General features: G+C 42.8%; 1 protein-coding gene and 1 long non-coding RNA gene across 17 annotated transcripts in view; one reads left to right on the top strand and one right to left on the bottom strand.

The window, feature by feature from the left end:
* The window catches only part of ESYT3 (extended synaptotagmin 3), a 73,250-nt gene extending 46,790 nt beyond the window's left edge, over positions 1 to 26,460 (bottom strand). For 2 of the 16 annotated variants that reach the window (XR_009350908.1, XR_009350907.1), the window contains exon 1: positions 1,520 to 3,012. Coding sequence is in view for 7 of the 16 variants with exons in the window: in XM_059162737.1 (XP_059018720.1) it covers positions 1,520 to 1,855 (336 nt within the window). In the remaining 9 variants the exon portion in view is untranslated. Of the gene's footprint in view, positions 1 to 1,519; positions 3,013 to 6,896; positions 6,951 to 26,141 lie in introns of those variants that run through there. The other 14 variants (XR_009350905.1, XM_059162737.1, XM_059162741.1 and 11 more) reach the window with 13 other exon arrangements.
* On the top strand, positions 5,299 to 11,985 carry LOC131824586 (uncharacterized). Its single transcript, XR_009350909.1, has 3 exons — positions 5,299 to 5,419; positions 10,885 to 10,919; positions 11,925 to 11,985. It is a non-coding gene; the product is annotated as an uncharacterized LOC131824586 (long non-coding RNA).
* Positions 26,461 to 26,779: the final 319 nt, after the last annotated feature.

Genomic DNA, 26,779 nt, shown 5'->3' with positions numbered 1-26,779 from the left:
AGGATTACAACCCCCCAAAGAATAATCAGCATAATCAAGAGACAGACCCCAAATACCATTCCCATGGCTGCTCCCCTACGAAAGTTGTCATTGTGCTTTTTTATTGTGCACCCTTATAGAAGGTTTGGGCCCCCTCGTCCTCGGTATATGTAAACCAATTTACAAAACTGTACTCAGTCCGTGTATTAAATATCAGTGTTTTGCAGTGAGCCATATTCCCCAAATTCTTATGTTGAAATCCTAACTGCCAGTACTCCAGAATGTGACTCTTTTGAGACAGTGTCTTTAAATAGGTGATTAATTTAAAAGGAGATTATTAGGATGGGCCCTAACCCAATCTGACTTGTGACCTTGTAAGAGGGGGACATTTGGGCACGGATATGTACAGAGGGAAGACCCTATGAAGACACGGAGGAGACAGCTACCTACAAAGCAAAAAGAAGCCTCAGAAGAAGCAAAGAGTGCTGATGCCTCGATCTAGATGAATTTTTGTTGTGTGTCTGTGCTACTTTGTTATAGCAACCATAGCAAACTAATATAGTAAGGCTTAATTTCTCTCGTTTTAAAGATAAACAGGCCTTTCGAATATGTTCTTGGCATACCTCATTTTGTTGGCTACTCTCACGGTGGGGCTGGATTTTAGAATAAAGTCATCAGGTCAGAGGAAATGTGGGGTCTGGTGGCTTCTGGTCATCTCCCCCTGTGGGCCTGAGAGTATCTGGGAGAATCAGAGAAGCACCCAGAAGTGTAGTTTGCCACAGACCAAAGCTTGGGCCCAATGCCCCTGTTGCCAAATTCATCCAGGTGCCTCAGTTCCACCTGGGAGTTGTGAGGTGGGGCTCAGAACTTGTTTTTGTTAAGCAGGCCAGGTGCTTCTCAGAACTGGTAGCATTTGAGAAACCCTAGTCCAGGCCATTGCACACTAGGAGATGGGTCTGTAGTGTGGAATGTGAATGTTGAACATCCCTACCATGTAGAGGAAGGGAGAGAAGCTGGTGATCCAGCCTCCCACCCCATCCCTTCAATCCCATCTCTAGGCCAGCCTCCTCTGTCTGTTGGGACCTCTGTTGAGGCAGCTAGTCTGCAGTTTTGTCACTGCTGCATTTGCGGATCAGTTTTGCACCCAGCTTTTTTTTTTTTTTTTTTTTTTTTTTTTTTTTTTTTGAATCAACATGTGTGTGGAAGAAACGCCTTCTGCTCCCCCGCCCGAGTAACTTTGCGAAGTCCTAGACGCCCTTTTTCCCCTGGGTGTGGCCCGCCCGTGACTTTTCTCCCAGGCTCTGGGCCCTTAAGTGAAACCTAGGTTCCCCCCAACCCACAATTCTGGGAACGGCGGTGGAGAGGAGACTGAGGGACGGCCGTGGCGAGGGGGTCTGTGCTCCGGGCTTGGTGGGGCAACAGGTGTGCGGATCGCGCAGCTGCAGCCCCCACCCAGCTCCCCGACCGAGCGCAGGTTCTTTCCAAACCTCTAAGAGCATCCGCCCCACTTCCGACCTCCGCCCGGCTCCCCCCAGCTCACCCAGGCCGGCAGGTGCTGGTCCCTCAGCTCGCGGCTAATGAACTGGCGTTCGTTGTCCAGGAATTCGAAGGCGGCCGCCAGACGCCCAAGCTTCCCGCGGCGGTTCCTGCGCCACCACATCCACAGCAGAGCGCCGAGCAGCAGCCAGGTTATGCTGAGCCCCACGTAGCCGGCTAGGTAGACGGGAGCCAGGTAGAAAAGCACTCGCGCCGCAAAGGTGTACAGCTCCGGTAGCAGCTGGCTAGACAGGCGCGGCTCTGGGCTGGGTGCGCGCTGGTCTCTCTGGGTACCGCGGTCACCGGGAGCGCCGGGGGCGCAGGGCTCCTCCGCTTCCATCTCGTCGCCGCCTCGCTGTCCTTTCCCAGAGCTTCACCTGAGCCCAGGTTCCCGCGCCCTGACACCCGGGCACATCGCTCGGCCAAACGCGAGAACCCGGGCACCGTGCTACACTAGCCCTGCGGAACTCGCCTGTGCAGCCTTCGCGCTCAGCTCTCAGAGGTCCTTGCGCTGGAGGGCCGGGCGTGCCGACGCCGAGCGCCACTGCGCTCTTCTCTCGGCTCTGCTCACAGCTCCGACGTCTCCGCCCCCCAGGGGGCGGGCGGGCCCGGGGAAGGGGGCGGGGTCAGGCCGTGGGCGAGGCGGCTGTTGGGTTCTGAGAGGCGCCTTTAGACCCGCGACGTCGCGCGCGGCGGTCAGAGGAGGGTCCGGTCGCAGCGCCCCGGTAGAGCCTTAGTTGGACTAGGTGCCGCCGCAGGCGGTGTATGACTCATCGAGGCGTGTGGACAGATGGCTTGTCATGGATAAACATCACAGAAAACCTGTTTCCTACACCCAGTCTACCAGAGGCAGTCTAGTATGGGCTGTTAGCTGGGTGTTCGAGGCCCTCCACGGACCGGCTCGCCGGGCCTCCCCACCCAAGCGTGGGCCTGACTGAGCCCTCCAACTGGCCCCTAGAGCCCGGCATCGCTGCCCTCCTCTGGCATCTCATAAAGCTTAGACCTGGCCCCCAGCAAAACCTAGCCAGACCCAGGGTCCCTTTTGTCCGCCGCAACAACCTCTGTCCCGCATTCTCCATTCTCTGTCGGGTGTCAGTTTGGATCTTAATTCCCTGCATCATCAGACCTGGCGTTTCCGGGTGGCCAGGCCAACCTGCTAGTCTCTGGGGTGCCCGACCCAGCAGGTGACAGGTGGGTACAAGAGAGATGAAGGGCAAGCCCTGGGGAGCTTGGGGATCAGTTGTGAAGCCAATAGTTTCTACCTAATCCTTTTCTGAATTATCTGAGCAGGGGAGTCTCAGTCTCCACATTCAGACAGTAAACCGTCTTGTGGAGGGGCATACATTTTAGGCGGGTCGCATGAGTGAGCACATCCATTCCTGAAATGTGATTTTGGAGTTGACAAATGTACTGAAATGATTCTAAGCTTTAAGTAATTTCATTGAAAGCCTGGCCCCAATGGACAAAAACCAGATCACTTGATTCTCTTTCTCTCTGTCCCTTCAGGTATTCCTCTCTCACTCTGGCCTTATCCTTTTTACCTACTGGATAAAATTACTCGCTGCAATGAGTGTTTTCAATAACAGGCTTGTTCCAGGTGGTTGGAACAGGTGGGCTCTCCTCTATCATTCCCAACCTTACAGGACTCAGTCAAAATGGAAATTGAAACCCTTCCAGCTTAACACTGCTAAGCTATTTCCCAGTGCAGCCTGGGAAAGCAATGTAGGAAATGCATCTCATATGAGGGTTTGTTTTGTTTTGTTGTTTTGGTTTTTTTTTTTTTTTTTGAGAATTCCTTTTTGGATATACACAATCCTATTAAAGCCTCTGAGAAGTCCTTCAGATAGAAAGCTGTTAAATTTTAATGAACTCATGGATGCCTGGGTGGCGTTGTCAGTTAAATGTCTGCCTTCGGCTCAGGTCATGATCCCAGGGTTCTGGGATCAAGCCCAGTGTTGGGCTCCCCCTCTGTTCCTTCACCCTGCTCATGTCCTCTCTCTCACGCTCTCTCAAATAAATAAATAGAATCTTAAAGTAAAAATATTAACATTGAGTTAAATAAAATTATTAACATTGAGTTAAATAAAATTATCCAAGGCATCCACGATGCCTTGAGGCTTTTTTTTAAACCACAGAATTCTTTTACTCAAAACTCTTCTCTTCTTGGTTGACCCAAATCAGCTCATGCTAAAGAACTCAGAATGTATGATAGGGATGTTGGCAAGTGCCCTGGAACCTGAGGCAGGAATCCTGCTGGCTGTCAGGATGGGTGCACCAGGAAGCTGACTGTTGACTGACTCAGCTCTGAATCCCTGCTGCTCTTCCTACTGACCTGCCTCCTTTGTCTCTGGCTGAAGTGGAGAACACAGCACCTTTCCCACAGCTTCCGGGGTCACAGAACTTTCCAGAGACTGTTTGACCCTTATCCTGTCCCAATTCCAAATGCCCAGAGAGGACCCAACTGTATCCATCATCCCCCTTCTTCACACACAACAGGTCCACACTACATCCTTTTTGTGGGTTAGTGTCCTTGCAGAGGGGGTGTGGAAGTTAAGGTGTTTGGAGGACTTCAGATAATGGAAGGTTGCTGGTTTGTGAGCTGATGGACACCCACAGAGATGTCCAGCAAGAGACTCGGATCATCCTGTGAACCACTGCTAACCCCTGCTGCACTGCCTTCTCTGCTCCTTGAACACACCAAGCTCATGGATGTCTCAAGGCTTTTGTACTTGGTGTTTCCACTGCCTGGAAAGCTCCCCTCCTGAATTTTCCCCAAAATATGTTAGGGTAGTGGGATGATGGTTGGTTTTCTTGTCTAAACTTTACTTACAATGCCTTTAAATTGCTCTCATAGATTAAATATGTAAGAACACTGAGATTGTGGCACCTAGAAACTTCATATCCCACCTGAAGTTGAATCTGTGCCTAGAACATTGAAGCCATTATTTCCCTTGATTTGGACTCTCCAGTTACTATCGTCAGCAAAAGACATTTTTTTTTCCTTTTAGACTTTATTTATTTGACAGACAGAGATCACAAGTAGGCAGAAAGGCAGGTGGGGGGGGAAGCAGGCTCCCTGCTGAGCAGGGACCCCCCCCCCACCCCGCCCATGCAGGGCTCGATCCCAGGACCCTGGGATCATGACCTGAGCCAAAGGCAGAGGCTTTAACCCACTGAGCCACCCAAGCACCCCAGCAAAAGCCATTTTATGTACTGTTTGATCATCACAAAACCTGGGCAGAATGATGCCTTCCAAAGCCTTTGCTTGAATTTATTTGAGAGTTTATCATATTATAGCATTTTTTTGGAGAACAGGAGATCATTTGTTCAATATATTTATTAGCTACTCTTGTGGGCCAAATTATGTCCCCACCCCCACAAATATGTTGAAGCCATAATCCCTGGTATCTATAAATGTTATTTTATTTGCAAATGGGGTCTTGGTAGATGTAATCATGTTAAGATGAGATCACACTGGATCAGGGTGGACTTTAAATTTATATGTGGTCCTTGTAAACACAGAGATTTTGAAACAGACACAGAGGAATCAGGTCGTGTGATGACAATAATAGAAACTGAAAAGATGCAGCTATAAACCAGGAAGCAAGGGTGAAACAAGGAAGGAGTCTTCCCCAGAACCTTCAGAGAGAGTGTGGTTCTGCCAACACTGTGCTTTCAGATTGCTAGTTCCAGGACAGTGAAAAAAATAAATGTCTCTTTTATGCCCTCCAGTTTGTGGTATGTTGTTATGGCAGCCCTTGGAAACTAATACTGCTAACTGCTATGTGCCAGGCACTGTTCTAGGTGCAGGAGACTCAGGGTGAACAGAATAGGCAGGATCCCTGCTCCTACAGGGCTGACGTTCTAGGAAGACAAAGGAAGACAAAGAACAGGAGAATAGCAGGTAAGGAAAAACACTACGAAGATGATGCAGTGAGGGGGGTGAGGGTGACTGGTGGGGGGTGGAGGGCTCTTTTCGCCAGGGTGATTTGGAAAGGGCTCTCTAAGAGGGAGACATTTGTGTTGAGACCGAAATAAAAAAGAAGGCTAAAGAGGTACCTACGATTTCATTAAAAAAAAAAAAAAAAAAACTTAACATCTCATAAAAGCACCTGTCCTTTGGGACAAAAAGATAAGTAGCCTCTGCTGTGTAGATGTCATTAGCTTTGCTTTTGCATTTTCATGTGGGGCTAGGATAATTTTCTTTGTGTCTGCCCACTCCATTGGACTGGGACTGCCTTGAGGGCAGTGGCTAACTCTGATGCCCCGTAGGTCCAGCAGAGTTAGACATGCAGGAGGCTGAAAGAACACTCTGGTGAGAGCATGGCTTTTGTCCTCCATGTGCCTGAGTTGAAATCTAGACTCGAGCACTTCTTGGCTCTGGGGAAGGTCCCTAAATTCTCTGCGGTTCTGTTTCCTCGTCTGGAAAATGGAGATCACAGTAATACTTAAATCATACGGGGGTGTGAGGACTCAATAAGACACATGGGTACAAAGCTAGATATTTTGATGGGGAGGCCATCAAGGAAGATTTTAGTTTGGTCTATATTGTTTGACTTTTTACAACAAGGATGTACTTAAATACTATCTGTATAATTATAGTTTTCTATTGTGAGAAAATGCATATAACAGATTTTTTATCTTAACCATTTTGAGTGCACTTTGGTGGTATTGAGTAATGTTGTGCAATCATCACCCCATCCATCACCAGAGCTCTTCATCTCACAAAACTGAAACCCTTGTCCCCTCCTTCCCCCCTGGCAACCACCATTCTGTCTCTATGATTTTGACTAACCTAGATATCTCATATAAGTCATATACATCACATGGAATTGTCTTTCTATGACTGACTTATTTCACTTAGCATAATGTCCTCAAGGTTCATTCATATTTTTTTAAATATTTTATTTTTTTATTTATTTGACAGAGAGATCACAAGTAGGCAGAGAGGCAGGCAGAGAGAGAGGAAGAGAAGCAGGCCCCCCACAGAGCAGAGAGCCCGACGTGGGGCTTGATCCCAGGACCCTGGGATCATGACCTGAGCTGAAGGCAGAGGTTTTAACCCACTGAGCCACCCAGGTCCCCGGTTCATTCATATTAAGGCATAGGGCAAAATTCCCTTCCTTTTTTTAAAATTTTTAAAAAATGTTTAAAGATTTTTATTTATTTGATAGAAAGATCACAGGCAGGCAGAGGGGGGGGGGAAGCAGGCTCCCTGCTGAGCAGAGAGCCCGATTCGGGGCTTGATCCCAGGACCCTGAGATCATGACCTGAGCCAAAAGCAGAGGCTTAACCCACTGAGCCACCCAGGTGCCCCAAATTCCCTTCCTTTTAAAGGCTGAATGATATTCCATGGGGTGTATACACCACATCTTGCTTACCCATTCATCTGGTGCTTAGGTTGCTTCCACATGTCGCCACTGTGAACAATGCAGCTGTGAACATGGGGAATACAAATATCTCTTTGAGACTCTCTTTCCATTTTGAGGGGTGTAAACCCAGAAGTGGAATTGCTGGATCATATGGTAATTCTATGTTTAATTTTGTGAGAAACTACCATCCTGTTTTCCACAGGTTTTACCATTTCACATCCCCACCAACAATGCACAAGCCTCCACTTTCTCCACCAGCCCATGTTATTTTCCATCATTGTCATTTCTTTTTTATAGTAATCATCCTAATGGGCATAGAGGTATCTCATTGTGGTTCTGACTTGCGTTTCCCTAGTGATTAGTAATACTCAGTGCCTTTTCGTATGCTTGTTGGTCCTTTATATATCATCACTGAAAAAACACAGAAACACTTCTGGGGATATAAGGTATAACCATGGTGACCATAGTTTTAAACCCAGTATTCCAAATTTGAAAGCCGCTAAGAGCACAGATCTTAAAATTTCTCAACACACACACACACAATTGTAACCAGGGAAGGTGGTACATGTGTTAACGTTATTTTGGTGATCACATCACAATATATACATATGTCAAATGATTACATTGTATACCTTAAGCTTACCCAATGTTATGTGTCAGTTATATCTTAATAAAGCTGGAAAAAATTAAGAACGCTAAGCAATGATTTGCTATATGACCATAAGCAAATGTCATTCCCACTCTGGACCTTAGCAACCCCTTGTGTCCAATGTGAAGGGTTTAACCAGAGCATCTGTGAGGTCTCGGGTGTCAGTTCTCTCAGTGGGTCTTGATAACTCACTGGGTTCCCAAGCTTAGTACCCAGCACTAGGTGCTGTTTGTGTGTGAAGGAACACACAAGAATGAAGACCCGAATGTGTTTGAGCCAAGAACAGTATGGCCCTTAATCATATCCTCTGATAAAAAGCAACAGAGGGAGCTGCAAATCCATAGCTCCTTAGCCTGGAATCTTTCCAAGCCAGGCCTGAAAACCGCACAACCAGTGAAATTTGACATTTACAGAGCACTGTTTGGGGTGCTGGGGGTGGGAAAGTACACAAGCTATACCCAAGAAGTCAGTTATTTCAAACTTTCATCACGAAAATGTGGTAGAGTTGTATGTGTCTGTCTGTCTGGTGAAGGAAGTGTGGCAGCAGGAAGGCATCATTGGGGGTGGGAGGGTGGAAGATGTCCCTGCAATGTCCTTCATGATTTGACCACTGCCTGCCACTCCAAGACCACTGCTGACGGCTCCAGCCTGTCTGTGCTTCCTGTGCCCCCTCACTTCTCACATGCTCTCACGTCCTAAACAGGAACACAGTGGCCCTGTGGGTCTTCGTTGTTCTGGGTCAACATGGAGTTCCTGGGCACATGCATTAGGGCACAGAAGCATGGCCATTGATGCCATCTCAGAAGGTCAGGCTCTAATTGCTCCCCCCTTTCTCCAACCTGGTATGGGGGACACGGCCATGGAGAGGGACATGGCCATGGAGGTGACCACTTTGTTAAAGGTCTCAGCCAGGTCTCCCTCAGACACTCACTGTGGGCAGGGTCTGAGGCCTCCTACCCCACAGATGTGGTTCCAGAACTCCTCACACAGGTCCTAGAGGCTGAAGTCTGGGGATGTTGCCTCACCCTGTCCTATAGTAATCTTCCTACCCTTCCCCCACTTCCCCACTTTTTGGCTCCATTTCCATTCCTGCCATTCTTGACACCTACAAACTAGTACTTTGATTACCAAAAATAAATGAAATCAAAGGTGTCTTTTTTTTTTTTTTTTTTTTTTTTTTTTTTTACTGTGGTGAAACACACTAACAGAAAATGTAATATTTTAAACCATTTTAAGTATATGGTTCGGTAGCATTAAATATGTTCACATTGTTGTCCAACCAGCACACCATCCATCTCCAGAACTTTTCCATCATCTCAACTGGAACTCTGTACCCACAGAACAGTAACTCCCCACTCTCCTTCCCCCAACCACTGGCAACCACTATTATACTTTCTGCCTCTATGAATTTGATTACTCTTAGCTACCTCATATCAGTGGAATATTTATCTCTTTCTAACTGACTTATTTCTCTTTGCATGATGGTTTTTTTCTTTCCAAAAGCCTATATACATATATATTGTAAGGGAAAAGAGACAAAATGTTTTATTTTAGAATCTATAATTAGATCAGCCTTAAATGTGTTGATGATTTTCTTTTAGGTCATAGTATAATGAAGGAAAACTGCAACTATCATTGGGAAGAGTAGGTTACTGGGAATGTTAGTTTTTTATACCTGTTGGGGTGGATAATTGCTTTATATCTGTCAGCAATTAAAATTCTGACTATACACACTTAGAATAATTGGATTTTTAATGTGGAAATATGATCTGAAAGTGTTGATAATTATTTGATTTTGACTTTTGCATAATATCCTTTCCATTACCTGTATTCTCTGGAAAAAAATGATTCTTCTATTTGTTAAAAAAGAAGTCTATGTCCTCCAATTTTCTGTTTAATTCTCCTCCCAGATTTTCCACATTTGTCTTTGGCTGTTTCATTCATTTATTCAACAAGTATTCATGGAGCGTCTTTTACACACCAGGCACTGTTTAGAACACTGGAGATGGTCACAGTGAATAAAACAGATAAAACTGGGCACCTGAGTGGCTCAGTCATTAAGCATCTGTCTTTGGCTCAGGTCATGATCCCAGGGTCCTGGGATCAAGCCCCACATCAGGCTCCCTGCTCGGCAAGAAGCTGGCTTCTCTCTCTCCCACTCCCTCTGCTTGTGCTCCCTCTCTCTCTGTGACTCTGTCAAATAAATAAATAAATAAATCTTAAAAAAAAAAAAAAGACAAACTGCCTTGGGAAATTAATGTTTTAGTTTTGCTTTTCTAGCCTAGCTGGCTAGCTAATACATATATTTTTTTCTAACATCTTCCACTCTATTCTTTAGGGATCCGATATAATTCTTGAGCTTCTTCCTCCCATGAGTAGAAGGAAGTAAACTCCATCATTTGACCTCAAACAGCAGTCCTACTTATCAGTAGAGATCTCTATGTAGAGTCTTTTCACACAATAATGTTAGATACTGTTTCACAATTGTTTGCTTTCCTTTGGCCTGAGATCTTTTGTCACTTCCAGTCCGTTTACCCAGCTGAAGATTGCTCCTCACTGATACGGTCTGGGAGACCCCTTGGTTGCAGGATTGTGTCCCACAGATCTTCTTGGAGCTGGCAGATGCAGGAGTGACAGAAATGCCCACTGTGGAAGGTCTCTCAGGCAGGCCACACTGACACTGCAACTCGACCCCACCTGATACAATCAGCACTGACTAATCAATGCTGGTGCTGACCAAGGTGCAAGCCTGGCCCTTTAGGGACAAGGACTAAGTGAGACATGGACAGTCCTCTTTCCTTACTGTCCTTCTGAAAAACTAGCAGGCTGTCCAATTGCACATCTCCATGCTGGCAGTATTTCTACCTCCAGCCCTTCAGCTCCAACCTAACCCTTCTATATTTTCCATCACATTGTTTTAATAATTCTAAGATTGTTAAGATTGTCTTTCTTTTCTTGATCAGTTGTGTTTTGGAAACAAATTGTGAAGTTGTTTTCAAGGAAATTTTCAATTTTGCCTAAAATTTGAAACATGTTGGCATATGGGTGTTTATAATATTTTTATTTTTTTTAAAGTCTGTAGGATCTGTAGTGGTGTCCTTCATTTCTTCTTTTTTTTTTTTTTTTTTTTTAAAGATTTTATTTATTTATTTGACAGAGAGAAATCACAAGTAGTCGGAGAGGCAGGCAGAGATAGAGAGAGAAGCAGGCTCCCTGCTGAGCAGAGAGCCCGATGTGGGACTCGATCCCAGGACCCCGAGATCATGACCCGAGCCGAAGGCAGCGGCCCAACCCACCGAGCCACCCAGGTGCCCCCCTTCATTTCTTCTTAAATTCTTTTTTAAACAGGGCTTGAATTCACAACCCTGACATCAAGATCTGAGGTAAGGTCAAGAATTGGACACTTAACCAATCGAGCCACCCAGGCACCCCCTTAAGTTCTTGTTATAGATACTTTATATTTTTTCCTTTTGTCTCCTTAGCCAGTCTTCATAGGGGTTTATCAATTTTTTAAAAGGATTTTATTAATTAATTAGTTTATTTATTTGAATGGGACAGAGAGCACAAGCAAGGAAGCAGGAGGGGCAGAGGGAGAGGGAAAAGCAAGCTCTCTGTTGAGCAGGGAGCCTGATCTGGCCCCATCCCAGAATCTTGGCATCATGACCCAAGCCAAAGGCAGACATCTGTGTAACTGAGCCATGCAGGTGCCCCAGAATTTATCAACTTTATAAATCTTTTCAAATAACCCACTTTTGGCTTCAATTATTTTCTCTATTGTATGTCTACTTATTCCATGATTGTGCTTCTATATTTCCTTTTTCTACTTTATTTGGGTTTGCTTTGCTGCAATTTCTTTTTCTTTGGCTAACTTCTTGAGATAGAAGTTAAGATAATTAATTTTGGCAGGGGGGCACGTGTGTGGCTCAGTCAGTTGAGTGTCTGACTCTTGGTTTTGGCTCAAGTCATAATCTTGGGGTCATGGGATCAAGTGAGACCTCCACCCTATCAGGCTTTGCACTCGGGGGGCATCTGCTTAAGATTCTCTCTCTCCCTCTTCCCCTCCCCCCATGTGCATGTTCTCTCTCTCTCTCAATAAATAAAATCTTTTTTAAAAGATAGTTAGTTTTGAACTTCTTTTCTTTTATAATATAGCACTTAGAACTATAAATTTCTAAGTACAGCTATAGCTGCATTCTACAGGTTTTTAAAATAGCAAAACCCTGGCATTTATTCAGGCCATACTGTGCACAAAGCACTGTATTAAAAGCTTAACATGCATTTTCTTTCTATTTATATATTTATTTTTAGTAAATATAATTTACAAACAGTAAAACACAAATATTAAAGGTACAACTTGACCAACTTCTACCAATTATACATCTGTATAGTCTCCAGATCCAGATATGGAACATCTTTATCCCTCCAGAAATTTTCTTCATACTTCTCCAGGTAACATCCATGTCCAGAGGTAACCACTTGTCTGAGTTCTGTTATCATTGATTTAGTGTGCTGTTCTTCAACTTCATATGAATTAAATCCAACAGTAATTCAACAGTATATTTCTGTATCTGGGCTTGTTGCTCAATTTAGAGTTTTTAATATTTATCTGTGCTATGGCAAGTATGAGATTTTTTAAATTGCCATGTAATATTACATTGCATGGATATCCTATAATTTGTTGATCCAGTCTCCTAAAGATGGAAATTTAATTTTCTTTCTAGTTTTTGGTTATTATGAATAAAGCTGATAAGAAAATTCTTACATATATTGTTAAGTGGACCTATGCTCTCTTGGTCTTATGTGGAATTGCTTGTTTGTCATAGGATATGTGAATTTTTACTTGTAGTAGCTATTGAAAGTACTTCTCATATTTTAGATTATATCATATAAATATTAATTTTACTATTTCTCTAATTTCCCAGTTTATTTATAATTGGCAGTAAGAACATTTTTAATAAATTCTTTTTTTTAAAAAAGATTTTATTTATTTGACAGATAGAGACCAGAAGTGGACAGAGAGGCAGGCAGGCAGGGAGAGAGAGAGGGGGAAGCAGACTCTGCGAGCAGAGAGCCTGATGTGGGGCTCGATCCCAGGACCCTGAGATCATGACCTGAGCCGAAGGTAGAGGCTTTAACCCACTGAGCCACCCAGGCGCCCCTAATAAATTCTTTTTAAAAATTCAATTTAGTTAACATGTACTGTATTTTTAGTTTCAGGGGTAGAATTTAGTGATATTTGCAAAGGGGGTTTTTAATGTTTCATCAAACACTTTTTTTTAATGGGGGGAAGGGGCAGAGGGAGAGGGAGAAAGAAAATCTTAACCCAGTGTGCAGCCCTGTGCCTGGCTTGGTTTCACAACCTTGAGTTCATAACCTGAGCCAAAATTAAGAGTTGGATGCTTAACTAACTAAGCCACCTAGGCACCCCTTTGTCAAATACTTTTAAAGATCTGGGAACAATCATACATTTTTCCATTGATTAAGTTTCAGCTTGTCCCATTTAATGTGCAAAGTGAGGACTCCCTGTATATATGCCATAAAATAATCACAGGTGTGACAGCCCATCACTTTTGTTATGTTCTGTTGACCAAAAGCAAGTCACTGGTCTCCCCACACTCCAAGAGAGTATGACTTAATACCAGAGGGCAGAGATCATGGGGCCATCTTAGAATTTTGCCCACAAAAACATCTTAATAATATTGGGTTTTCCAACCCACGAACATGTTAGATCCATTCACATATTAAGGAGTTCCATAGTTTATGATTTGGGGTATTTTTGCTTTTTGTTTTTTTTGTTTTTGGATGTTTGTAGCTTTCAGAATAGAGGATTTGAACAACTTCTCTAAGAGTTATTCTTAGGTTTTCAATATTTTTGATGCTATGGTAAATGGTGGATTTTAAAATTTTATTTTCTAGTACTTTATGGCTAGCATATAGAAATACAACTGGTTTTTCTTTTTCTTTCTTTTTTTCTTTTTAAGACTAGTCAAGGGAATCAGTGGGAGTAGAGAAGGAAAAAATAAATCTGTAACTGGCTGTGATCAATTAATTATGAACACTACAGCACTCAGACCAGCCAACAATTAGTTTTTCTGTATTGGCTTCGTATTCACTAAGTTAACTTATTAGTTTGAAGATTCTTTTGAATGCTCAAAAAATATAATCATGTTATCTGCCAGAAAACAGACTTTTCCCTTCTTTGTTTTCGATTTTTATATTTTTTGTTTCTTTTCATTACCATTTTGGAATGGCTAAGACCTCCGGTATAACATGAAACAAGAGTGAGAGCAAATCTTTGTCTTATTCCTGATCTTAGAGGAAAAATGTTCAATCTTTTATCACTATACATGATTTAGCTGTAACTTTTTAAAGATATTCTTTATCAGAATAAGGAACTTCCCCTTTTACATCAGTTTCCTGAATTTGATTAAATGCTTTTTCTGAATCAGTGGTGATGATCATATACTTTTTCCCCTGTATTCTGTTGATGCAGTGAATTATGATGATTGGCTTATAGTTGTATAATTGACCCCACATACCTAGAATAAAACCCTTTTGGTTGTTAGGTATTCCTTCTTTTTAATTTACTTGTATATTTGATTTTCTAATATTTTGTTTAGAATTTTTACATCTATGTTCATGAAAAATATGGTTCTGAAATGTTCTGTTCTTATAATTTTCTTTTCTTGTCAATTTCTGATATCAGGATTATGCTGGTCTCTTAAGTAATTTATGAAGTTTTCTTTTTCCTCTGTGCTTTGAAAGAGTTTGTATATAGTTGGTATTTTATCTTCTTTTGATGTTTGGCAAAGTTTACCAATGAAATAATATTCTCACTGGGAAGGTTCTTGATTATTGATATAATTTCATTAATATCAACTACTATTCAAACATTTATTTATTTTTTTAAGGTTTTTATTTATTTATTTGACAGACACAGATCACAAGTCGGCAGAGAGACAGGCAGAGAGAGAGGGGGAAGCGGGCTCCTCGCTGAGCAGAGAGCCCAACACGGGACTCGATCCCAGGACCCTGAGATCATGACCTGAGCCGAAGGCAGAGGCTTAACCCACTGAGCCACCCAGGTGCCCCAAACATTTATTTATTATATCAGGTTTACGTTTACGTTGATTTATTTAGTTAAAAAATTATTCTATTTTCTGTTGTGACTTCCTCTTTGACCCATTGATTCTTTGGAAGTCCTGTTTAATTTTTAATTGCTGGGGGGGTTGGTTTGTTATTATTTTCTAATTTAAATTCATTGTGGTTAGAAAATATACTTTGTATGATTTCAACCCTCAGAAATGTTTTGAGGTTCTTTTTTAAAAAAGACTTTTTATTTATTTATTTGACAGACAGAGATCACAAATAGGCAGAAAGGCAGGGAGAGAGAGAGGAGGAAGCAGGCTCCCTGCTGAGCAGAGAGCCCAATGCAGGGCTCAATGCGGGGCTCTATCCCAGGACGCTGGGATCATGACCTGAGCTGAAGGCAGAGGCTTTAACCCACTGAGCCACCAGGCACCCAATGTTTTGAGTCTTATTTTATGGCCCAGCATATAGTCTATTTGGATTCTATGCATGCTTGAAAAAGTATATTCTATAATTGTTTGGTATCATATTCTATAAATATCATTTAGATCAAGAAGACTGAAGGGCATCTAGGTGGTTCAGTCGGTTAAGCATCCAACTCTTGATTTTGGCTCAGGTCATGATCTCAGGGTCGTGAGATCAAGCCCCATGTCCAGCTCTGCACTCAGCATGGAATCTGCTTGAGATTCTCTCCTTCTGCCTTCGTTACTCTCCCTCGCTCTCATATAAATAAATTAATTAAATCCTAAAAAGATAGATGGTATTGTGAAGAACTTCCATATCTTCACTAATTTCTTGTCTAGGTATTCTATAAGTTACTGAGAGGAGGGTTAAAATCTCCAACTGCAATGGCTGGTTTGTCTATTTCTTCTTTTAGTTCTGTCAAATATTGTTTCATGTACTTTGAAGCTCTAATACTAGGCATACTTTGAAGCTCTAATACTAGGCATATACACATTTATAATTATGTATTTCTAATGAATTCACCATTTTGTTATTATAAAATATGTGTTTGTATCAGATAGTCCTTATCTTTTTTTTTTCTAAAGATTTTATTTATTTATTTGACAGAGAGAGAGATCACAAATAGGCAGAGAGACAGCCAGAGAGAGAGATGAGGAGAAGCAGGCTTCCTGCTGAGCAGAGAGCCCCACTCGGGACTCGATCCCAGGCCCCTGGGATCATGACCTGAGCCGAAGGTAGAGGCTTAACCCACTGAACCACCCAGGCGCCCCACAGATAGTCCTTATCTTAAAGTCTATTTGTCTCATATGAATATAATCACTTCAGCTTTCTTGTACTTACTGCTTGTATATCCCTCTCAATCCTTTTACTTTCAGCTTATCTTTCTTATATTTAAAGTGTGAGATATATATATGTGTACAAATATATATATCTACACATAGAAATATACATATACATATTGGGGTGCTTGGGTGGCTCAGTGGGTTAAAGCCTCTGCCTTCGGCTCGGGTCATGATCCCAGGTTCCTGGAATCAAGCCCCACATTGGGCTCTCTGCTCAGTGGGGAGCCTGCTTCCCTCCTCTCTTTCTGCCTGCCTCTCTGCCTACTTGTGAGTTCTGTCTGTCAAATAAATAAATAAAATATTAAAAAAAAGAAATATACATATACATATATGTGTATATATATGTATATATATGTATACATTGCCACAGTAATGTCTGTCAAAGTGGCTAGCCATAAAAACTCCAGCACCACACTCATCTGAAGGGCACTCCCAACAAAGGCGACTGATTTTGCCATTCTCATCCACCTTATAGTATTTCAGGACTGCCAGTTTAACCTTCTTTCTCTTATGCTTATTCTTCTTGGGAGTGGTATAAGACTTCTTCTTCCTTTTCTTAGCACCACCATATGTATATGTATATATATGTACATATATATGCATATATATATGTACATATAATGTAAATTTTAATCAAAAGACATAAGGTAATTGAATGGCTAAAAAAAAGAGATCCATCTATATGCTACCAATAGAGACTCACTTCAGACTTAAAGTCACATACAGACTAAAAGTTAAAGAGATAGAAAAAATTACCATGCATGGGGTGCCTGGTTGGCTCAGTCAGTTAAGTATCTGCCTTCACTCAGGTCATGATCCCAGGGTCCTGGGATGGAGTCCCACATCAGTCTTCCTGCTAAGCAGGGAGCCTGCTTCTCCCTCTCCCTCTGCCCTGCTTGTGCTCTCTCTCTCTTGCTCTATCTCAAATAAATAAATAAATAAAATCTTTTTTAAAATTACCATGCAAATGTAAGCAAAATAAAAAAGTTAGGGCAGCAATACTTATATCAGATAAAATACACTTTAAAACAAAAGACTATAGCAAGGGGCACCTGGATGGCTCAGTGAGTTAAAGCCTCTGCTTTCGGCTCAGGTCATGATCCCAGGGTCCTGGGATAGAGCCCGGCATTGGCCTCTCTACTTGGCAAGGATCCTGCTTCCCTTCCTCTCTCTCTGCCTGCCTCTCTGCCTACTTGGGATCTCTGTCAAATAAATAAATAAAATTTTAAAAAAAGACTATAGAGCGCCTGGGTGGCTCAGTGGGTTAGGCCGCTGCCTTAGGCTCAGGTCATGATCTCAGGGTCCTGGGATCGAGCCCCGCATCGGGCTCTCTGCTCAGCAGGGAGCCTGCTTCCTCCTCTCTCTCTCTGCCTGCCTCTCTGCCTACTTGTGATCTCTCTCTGTCAAATAAATAAATAAAATCTTTTAAAAAAATCTTTAAAAAAAAAAGACTATAGCAAGAGGCAAAGAAGGGCATTGCAAAAATGATAAAGGGATATATCCAACAAAAGTTGTATACAAATTATAAATATCTAGGAACACAATATAGGAGCACCTAAATTTAAAAAAAAGCAAACATTAGTAGACATAAAGGAAGAAATTGAGAGAGGGGACTCAAATAAAACCAGAAATTAAATAGGAGAAATAACAACTGACACCAGATAAATGCAAAGGATTATAAGAGAATGTTATATGCCAACAAATTGGACAACCTGGATAAACTCCTGGAAATATATAATCTTTCAGGATTAGAGGACTGATTCAGGAAGAAATGGAAAATTTGAACAGACTAATTACTAGCAATGAAATTGAATTAGTAATGAAAAATTTCCAAAAAACAAAAGTCAGTACTGATGGCTTCATAGGTGAATTCTACCAAACATTTAAAGAAGAGTTAATACCTATTTTTCTCAAACTATTAAAAAAAAAAGAGGAATAGAAGCGTCCAAATACATTCTGCAAGGCCACCATCATCCTCATACCAAAGCCAAACAAAGACACTACCAAAAAAAGAGAAAATTAGAGCCCAATAGCTCTGCTGAGCACAGATGCAAAAATCCTTAACAAAATATTAGCAAACCAACTTCAGCAATGCATTAAAAAGACCATTCATGACAATCAAATGGGATTTATTTAGGAAGCAAGGATAGTTCAATACTTGCAAATCAATCGATTTGATACCTTACATTAATAAGAGGAATGTTAAAAACCATATGATCATCTCAGTCAACACAGAAGAGCATCTGACAAAATACAATAGCTGTTCATGATAAAAATTTCAACAAAAAGAGTGTAGAAGGAGCATAGCTCAACATAATAAAGGCCATATCTGATAAACCCACAGCTAACTTCACACAATGGTGAGAAACCTAGAGCTTTCCTCTCAGTGAAAAAGACAAGGATGTCCACCCTCACTACTTTTATTCAATATAGTAATGGAAGTTCTAGTTGCAGCAATCAAATAAGGAAAAGAAATAAAAGGTTTCCAAATTAGTAAGGAAGAAGTAAAGCTGTCAATATTTGTAGATGATACGATACTATACATATATTTTTTAAAAAGCCCTAGGGTCACCTGGGTAGCTCAGCCAGCTACGCATCTGCCTTAGGCTCAGGTCACAATCTCAGGATCCTGGGATGGGGACCCACATGGAGCTCTCTGCTCAGTGGGGAGCCTGCTTCTCTCTCTCTCTCTCTCTGTCTCTGCCTCCCATTCATTTGCTCTCTCTCAAATAAATAAATAAAATCTTTTAAAAACAAACAAATAAATAAAAACCTAAAGACCATCAAAAACTATTAGAACTGGTAAATGAATTCAGTAAAGTGACAGGATACAAAATTAATATGCAGAAAAATCTATTGCATTTCTATACACTAATAATGAAGTAGCCAAAAGAGAAATTAGAAAAATCACTCCATTTATAATTGCACCAGAAAGAATAAAATACATAGGAATAAACTTAACGAAGGTAGTGAAAGATCTGTACTCTGAAAACTATAAGGCATTGATGAAAGAAACTGAAGATGAAACAAAAAAATGGAAAGACATTCCATACTCATGGATTGGAATAATTAACATTGTTAAAACGTGCACACTACCCAAAGCAGTCTACAGGTTCAGTGCAATCCCTATCAAAATACCAACAGCATTTTTCACATGACTAGAACAGATAATCCTAAAATGTATTAGAACCACAAAGACCTAAGAGCCAAATCAATCTTGAGAAAGAAGAACAAAGCTGGAGGTATTACAATCTCAGTTTTCAAACTATACTGCAAAGCTATAATAATCAAAATAGTATGGTACTGGCACAAACATAGACACATCAATCAATGCAACAGGTAAGAGAGCCCAGAAACAAGCCATACCTATATGGTGAATTAATCTGCAACAAAGGTGGCAAAAATATACAATGGGGAAAAGACAGTCTCTTCAATAAATGATACCGGGAAAACTGGATAGCAACATGCAGAAGAATAAAACTTATCACTTTCCTACATCATATGCTAAGATAAACTCAAAATGGACTAAAGACCAAATGTGAGACCTAAAACCATAAAACTCTTGGAAGAAAATAGAGTGAGTAATCTCTTGGACATTGGCTATAGCAACATTTTTCTAGGTATGTCTCCTCAGGCAAGGGAAACCAAAGCAAAAATAAACCATTGGGCTACATCAAAATAAAAGCTTCATAGTGAAGGAAACTATCAACAAAACAAAAAGGCAACCTGGGGCGCCTGGGTGGCTCAGTGGGTTAAAGCCTCTGCCTTCGGCTCGGGTCATGGTCCCGGGGTCCTGGGATCGAGCCCCACGTCGGGCTCTCTGCTCAGCGGGGAGCCTGCTTCCTCCTCTCTCTGCCTGCCTCTCTACCTACTTGTGATCTCTGTCTGTCAAGTGGATGAATAAAATCTTTAAAAAAAAAAAAAACAACAAAAAGGCAACCTACTGAACGGGAGAAGATATTTGCCAACTACATACCTCAATAAGGGGTTAATATCCAAAATATATAAAGAATTTATACAACCCAACACCACCCTCCCAAACAAAAACAAACAAACAAAAAGCCAAACAACCTGATTAAAAAATAGGCAGAGGTTTTGAAGAGATATTTTGTAAAGAAGACATACAGTTGACCAACAGGTATATGGAAAAGTACTCAACATCACTAATCATCAGGATAATGCAAATCAATACCAAAATGAGATATCACCTCTCACCTGTCAGAACGGCTAGTATCAAAAAAACAAGAACCCACAAATGCTGGTGAGGATGTGGAGAAAAATGAACACTCGTGCACTGTTGGTAGGAATGTATATTGGTGCAAGCACTGTGGAAACAATATGGAGTTTCCTCAAAAGAAGAAAATTAGGAATACGATATGATCCAGTAATTCCACTGTTGGGTATTTACCTAAAGAAAACAAAAACAGTAATTAAAAAAGGTTAATGCACCTCTATATTTATTGCAGCATTATTTACAATAACCAAATTTGGAAGCAGCCCAAGTGGCCATGGACTGATGAATGGATAAAGAAAATGTGGAGTATACACACAACTTAATATTACTCAGCCACAGAAAAGAAGGACATTTTGCCATTTGTGACAGCCTGGATGGACTTGAGGGTGTTATGTTAAGTGATATAAGGACATAGGTCAGGCAGAGAGAGAAAAATACCACATGGTTTCACTTACATGCAGAATCTGAAAAATAAATGAACAATAACAACAACAAAAAACACAGACTCTTAAATACAGAGAACAGACTGGTGGGTGTCAGAGGGGAGGCCGATGAGGGGATGGGTGAAATACATAAAGGGGATCAGGAGGCACAAACTTCTAATTATAAAACAAATAGTTCACAGAGATGAAAAGTACAGCATGGGGCGCCTGGGTGGCTCAGTGGGTTAAAGCCTCTGCCTTTGGCTCAGGTCAAGATCCCAGGGTCCTGTCATCAAGCCCCACACTGGGCTCTCTGCTCGGCGGGGAGCCAGCTTCCCTTCCTCTCTCTCTGCCTCCCTCTCTGCCTACCTGTGATCTCTGTCTGTCAAATAAATAAATAAAATCTTTAGAAAAGTACAGCATGGAACTGTAGTCAATAATATTGCAATAATGTTGAATGATGACTACATTTGTCTTGATGAGCACTGAGTATTGTATAGATTGTTGAATCAATATATTGTACACATGAAACTAGTATAACATTGCACGTTATTTTTACTTCAATAAAATAAACAAATAAATGTGATTAGCAAAAATAATTAAATTAAATACCAATAAGATTGATAAGGTTTTAGCTAAACTGCCCAAGGAAAAAAGAAAGAAGGAATAAAATATTAGTATCAGGGATGAAAGAGAGGACATCACCATAGTCTCTGTAGACATTAAAAGGATAATAAGGGAATATTATGAAAAACGTTATTCCAGTAAGTTGAACAAACTTGATGAAATGAACAAAGACAAAAACTGCCAAAACTGGCCTAAGAAGAAACAGAAAATTTGGATAGTCTTATCATAATTTCAAACATTAAATTTATAATTTAAAACTTCCCACAAAAGAACTCCACACCTTTTACTAATGGAGCTTATGAAACATTTTACTTATTTATGTATTTATGTATGTATTTATTTGAGAGAGAGTGGTGAAAGAGAGCACAAGCAGGGGGAGCTGCAGAGGAAGAGGGGGAAGCTGGATCCCCGCTGAGCAGGGAGCCCGATGTGGGGCTCCATCCCAGGACCCTGGGACTATGACCTGAGCCAAAGTCAGCTGCTTAACTGACTGAGCCACCCAGGTGCCCCTACGAAACATTTTAAAAAGAAAATACCAATCCTACATAAAAGTTTTTTTACAAAGAGGAAAATATGGGGGTGCCTGGCTGGCTCAGTCAGTAGAGCATGCAACACTTGATCTTGGGGTCATGAGTTCAAGCCTTACATTGGGTGTAGAGCTTAATAAAAAAAAAAGGCAGGGGAGTATAGAACATTTCCAAATTCATTTTACAAGGCCAGTATTACCTTAACATTAAAACCAGATGAAGACATTACAGGAGAAGAGTACTACAGACCAATATTCCCATGAACATGAATGCAAATGTAAGTGAAATTAAACCGTAGACCTCCATGTGTATGTGTATGTTATCTCTAACCTTCTACCTGTAAATGTGTTCTGCAAGACACCTGGAATGATGTTTACCTAATATTAATAATGACTGTTTTGGGTTAGTTGTTGCACTTTTATTATTGCACTTTTCTGCATTGTTTGAATTCTTTTTTACAAACATGTATTATACAGCAGAATAATTATTCTTAAAAATAAGCGGTAAGCAAATTTGCCCACTTATAAGTTCTAGGTGATGGGAATATGAATGATTTGTTTTCCTTTGTGCTTTTCTGAAATATTAAAATAAAAATGGAGGCACCTGGGTAGCTCAGTTGGTTAAGCAACCTCCAGCTCAGGTCATGATCATGTGGGATCGAGTCCCACATCGGGCTCCCGGCTCCACGGGGAGTCTGCTTCTTCCTCTGACCTTCTCCTCGCTCATGCTCTCTCTCTCTCTCTCAAATAAAGAAAATCTTTAAAAAAATGGATATTTTTTATCCATTACTGGTATCAGGCACATAGTCTAAAATTTTAGGGAGTTTCTTGCTATTCCTATTTTATCAAGTGTTTTCTATTGGGATGTGTACTGAATTTTACCAAATGTCTTCCCCACATCCATAGCTTTGACCATGTGATGTTTAAGTTGTCTTCCTCCTGAGCTACACTTGCACACCTGGTGGAACAGCTGATTGCACAGATGTCTCAGCAACAAGGTACAAGTGGAAAAGCAACCTCCTCCCACTGTCCTTCAAGCCCACAGTCTAGGTGAGCCCTCCCTCACTCTGGATGAGATCTTGGGCAGCTTGCATAGCTTTTCCCATAATTTTTACTCTAAGAACAGTTTTGTTGTAGTCATACCATTGGATCCAATATTTAAGCTTGAAACTTTTATCTAATTCAAATTGCCCTCTCCCTTAGCTCTGCCTCAGACTGGAACATCTGCCATGGGGACAGGGATGCCACCTCTTTCCGAAGTACTGGTCCAGGCTCTTCAGAGACACAAAACCATATCTGTGTCTCTGTATTCAGAGATATTTCTGTCTTTATATCTGCATCTTTTATTAAAAAAGATTTTACTTATTTATTTGGCAGACAGAGAGAGAGCACAAGCAGGGGGAGTAGGAGCAGAGGGAGAGGGAGAAGCAGACTTCCCACTGAGCAGGGAGCCCCATGAGGGGCTCGATTCCAGGACCCCCGGGGATCATGAGCTGAGCTAAAGGCAGATGCTTAACTGACTGAGTCACAAGGTGCCCCTCCACAACAATTTTTATAAGGAATTGGTTCACTGATAGTGGAGGTTGAGGAGTCCCACCTTGTGGGTCTGCAAGTTGGGAGACCCAGCAGAGCCGGGTGTAGTTCAGTCCAAGTCCGAGGGCTTGAGAACTGGCAGCGCCAGTGGAGTAAGTCTCAGTCCGAGGGCAGAAAACTGCTGTCGCAGCTCATGTAGTCTGCAGAGAGTGCGTGTTCTCTCTGTCTCTGCCTTTTTGATCCTTCAGCTCTCCCGGATTGGATGATGCCCATCCACTTTGGGGAGGGCAACCCTCTTTACTCAGTACCCAGATTCAAATGCTAACCTCGTCCAGAAACATTCTAAGAGACATACCATTTAACCAACTTTCTGCGCACCGCATGGTCCAGTCAGCTTGACAAATAAAACTAACCATCATTGGGGCCTTCTAGGAGAGCAGAGATGAGCAACAGAAAGGTCTTGCTAGTTTGGTGCATTGTCACCTGGTGTTGGTGACTTTGGAGTGTCACCACTGAGTGACACTTATTGAGGGGGGGCTCAGTAAGTGCAAGTAAGTAAGTAAAGGGGGTTCAGCCAAACTGTGTGACACTTACTGAGGGGGGCTCAGCCAAACTGTGGCTCCCTCTCCTGTAGAGCCTTTGACCCAGTTAATGCCTCCTCCAGTTGGCAGTGTGGATTTCTCCCCTTAACCCTCTGGCTATCCTTTGGCCTACGATAGGGAGTCTCTACTAAATACCATCTCCTTCCAGGGGCCCACCCCTCACTCATAGGAAATACACACATGGCTTTCCTGCAGCTGGAGGCTAGAAATGCAGGCCTTCCTTAAAGGGAGCCCTCACCTACATCTGCTACCAGACTAGGGCAGCTCCAACCACAGCTGCTCATCTTGAGTCTTTTTTTTTTTTTTTTTTTTTAAGATTCTATTTATTTATTTGAGAGAGAAAGAGAGAGAGAGCATGAGCAGGGGGAGGGGCAGAGGGAGAGAGAGGAGCAGACTTCCCATTGAGCAGAAAACCCATGGGTTCAATCCCAGGACCCTGCAATCATGAGTTGAGCCAAAGGCAGACACTTAATGGACTGAGCCACCCAGGGTTCCTAAACATATGTTCTTGTGTTAGTTTCTTAGGGCTGCTGCAACAGATGACCACAAACTGGGTGGTTTACAACAAGAGAAATTTCTTCTCTCCTTATTTTAGAGGCCAGAAGTCTGAAATCAAGGTGTTGACAAGACGAGTTTGTTCTGGAAGCTCTCAGCCAGAGTCTGTTCCACATCTCCCTCCAGGGTTTTGGTGGCTGTCAGCAATCCTGGGTGTTCCTTGACTTCTAGACACATTCCTCCACTTTCTGTCTTCATCTTCACAAGGCCTATACTTCTGTGTGTTCCCTGATCTCATCTCCTTTCTCTTTCAAGGACAACAGACATTGGATTTTTGGGACCTCCTCTAATTTCAGGATAATCTCATCAAAAGATCTTTAACTTAATTATATCTGCAAAGACCCTAATTCCAAGTAAAGTCACAATCACAAGTACTGGAGGTTAGGACTTGGGCATATATTCTGAGGGACCACTATTCAATCCGCTATACTTCTATTTACACAATTATTAAAAAAAAAAATCATGAGAACGGTGTTGAGAGTTTCAGAGAAACAAGTTTACTTATAATTAGAATAAAAATATTTTCTGGAGTCTTCTAGCATCATTAGTAGAGCCTTGTTTACATAGGCCAACAGCCCCTTTTTCATGGAAAATAATTCTACCTTTTCTCTCTCACTGCGTGTTTTTGGAGGGATTTGGATGGTGGTGCTGAGTTCTCTCTTGCTGGTCACTGGGAGGGAAAGGAATGAATCTTTCACACTTCTGCCAAAAGGTTATCTGTCTCTTTGAGATTGTGAGCTTCCTAAAGAATGGGCCTGTACCCAGTATTCCCCCAGGCACCACACTGCTCCTATCCCAGGTCTGGAACTTCCCCAGGGCAGGGCTCTCCACCTCAGGGGGGGTGGGGTGTGGTGGGGATGGGGCGGTGGTGGGCAGGAGCAGGGCTGTGCCTCCTCTCCTTTCACTCCAGAACATGGCCACCACAGTGTCTCCAGGCAACCTCCCCTTGCCTTAGAGGAGAAAAACAGTACAGCTGTTGGAAACAAGACAAATCACGAGATCTGATCATCTGTCAAGTTGACTGTCACAAGTCAGGGCTCTACTTGCTAAGCAACTGTACTGAAAACACCACACACTTTCATCAAGATGAAAATGAAAACCACAATAGCTTTGAGCCTTGTCAAACGAGGAAACACCTATAACAACCATGTCAGGGGCGCGGGCGCACCTCACAACCCCAAAATCACACCACCGACAAAACCTGCAGCCCCTTGGAAATGATGAATTAGAACCCACCAGGGCTCTGGAGGGAGATCTGGGGACGTTTGTGGACAGCAATCCTGCGGCCACAGAAGAGAGGAGAGTGTGGGCCTGGGAGTTACAAACTTCCCACTGCAGGAGAATCTCCTGGAGGGCTTGTTAAGGTAGGGGTCGCTCACCCCACCCCCACAGTTCTGGGTCTGGAGCCCCTCCCCCACCCCCGCCAGCGTGACGGGTAGCAGCTGTCCTGGGACCGCACGCTGAGAACCACGCGCCCAACACGGAGCTTTGGAGTCTGTCCTGTTAATAGGCTCCATCTGTGATTTGAGGCAGGAGGTCCTCATACAACAGTGTGAGATGCTGGTTGCCAAAGGACAAAGGTCAGAGACTCCCAAGTGGATGGCAGGTTGGGAGGGCAATAAATGGGTGTGGAGCCCTGGGAGAACCAAGGCAAGAAGAGCCTTCCTGAAACTCCTTTTGCCCCCCATCCCCCAACTTCCTTGTACCCACCTGGAAACTTTGAAGCAGATGAAGCTATTCCTAGAAGGTGTTTGAGGTCAGTCCTGCAGGGTTTAGGCTTGGCTGTCCGCAGGTGTTCAGAAGGAGCTAGCCCGGTCTCTGGTGGGGGTGTTTAGGTCCAGGGGGACCAGCAAACAGTTCCTGAGCAGGCCTCTCGGCTTGCGTGACCCACGCGGCACCTCATACGAAGGGCCAGAGGCCAGAGCCTGCGTCCCTGGGGTGTACGCTAGTCTGGGTTCAAGCAGCCCTGCAGGGCAGGTATCCCGCGGCAGGCGTGACAGCAGGGACCCACGCTAGCGCGCTCTGAAGTTTGTTGAGACGGAGGCGGCCCCGCCCAGCGGCGCTGCGAGGAGCCTGGGGAGCGGCCCATGCGCTCTGCGATGGCGCCCCCTGGTGGACAAGAGGGACACCGCCTGGCTTCCCGCGTTGCCGCCCCCGGGGCACCTGGGATGGGGGTAACATCGTGGCTGCTGCCGTGGCTGTAAATGCTAGTGATGCTGAAAACAGCAACTACGCATATCAGAACCTTCTACGCGTGTGCCACACACTACTGTAAGCCCTTTGAATGCATCAACTCATTTAATCCTCGACACCCCCTGCAGCAAGTTCTCAGGGGAGCTCCGTTTTTC

The sequence above is a fragment of the Mustela lutreola genome, chromosome 2 (genome assembly GCF_030435805.1).
Source record: "Mustela lutreola isolate mMusLut2 chromosome 2, mMusLut2.pri, whole genome shotgun sequence".
NCBI lineage: Eukaryota > Metazoa > Chordata > Mammalia > Carnivora > Mustelidae > Mustela > Mustela lutreola.
Note: the sequence above shows the minus strand (reverse complement) of the source record. Positions and strands in the feature narration are given on the sequence as shown.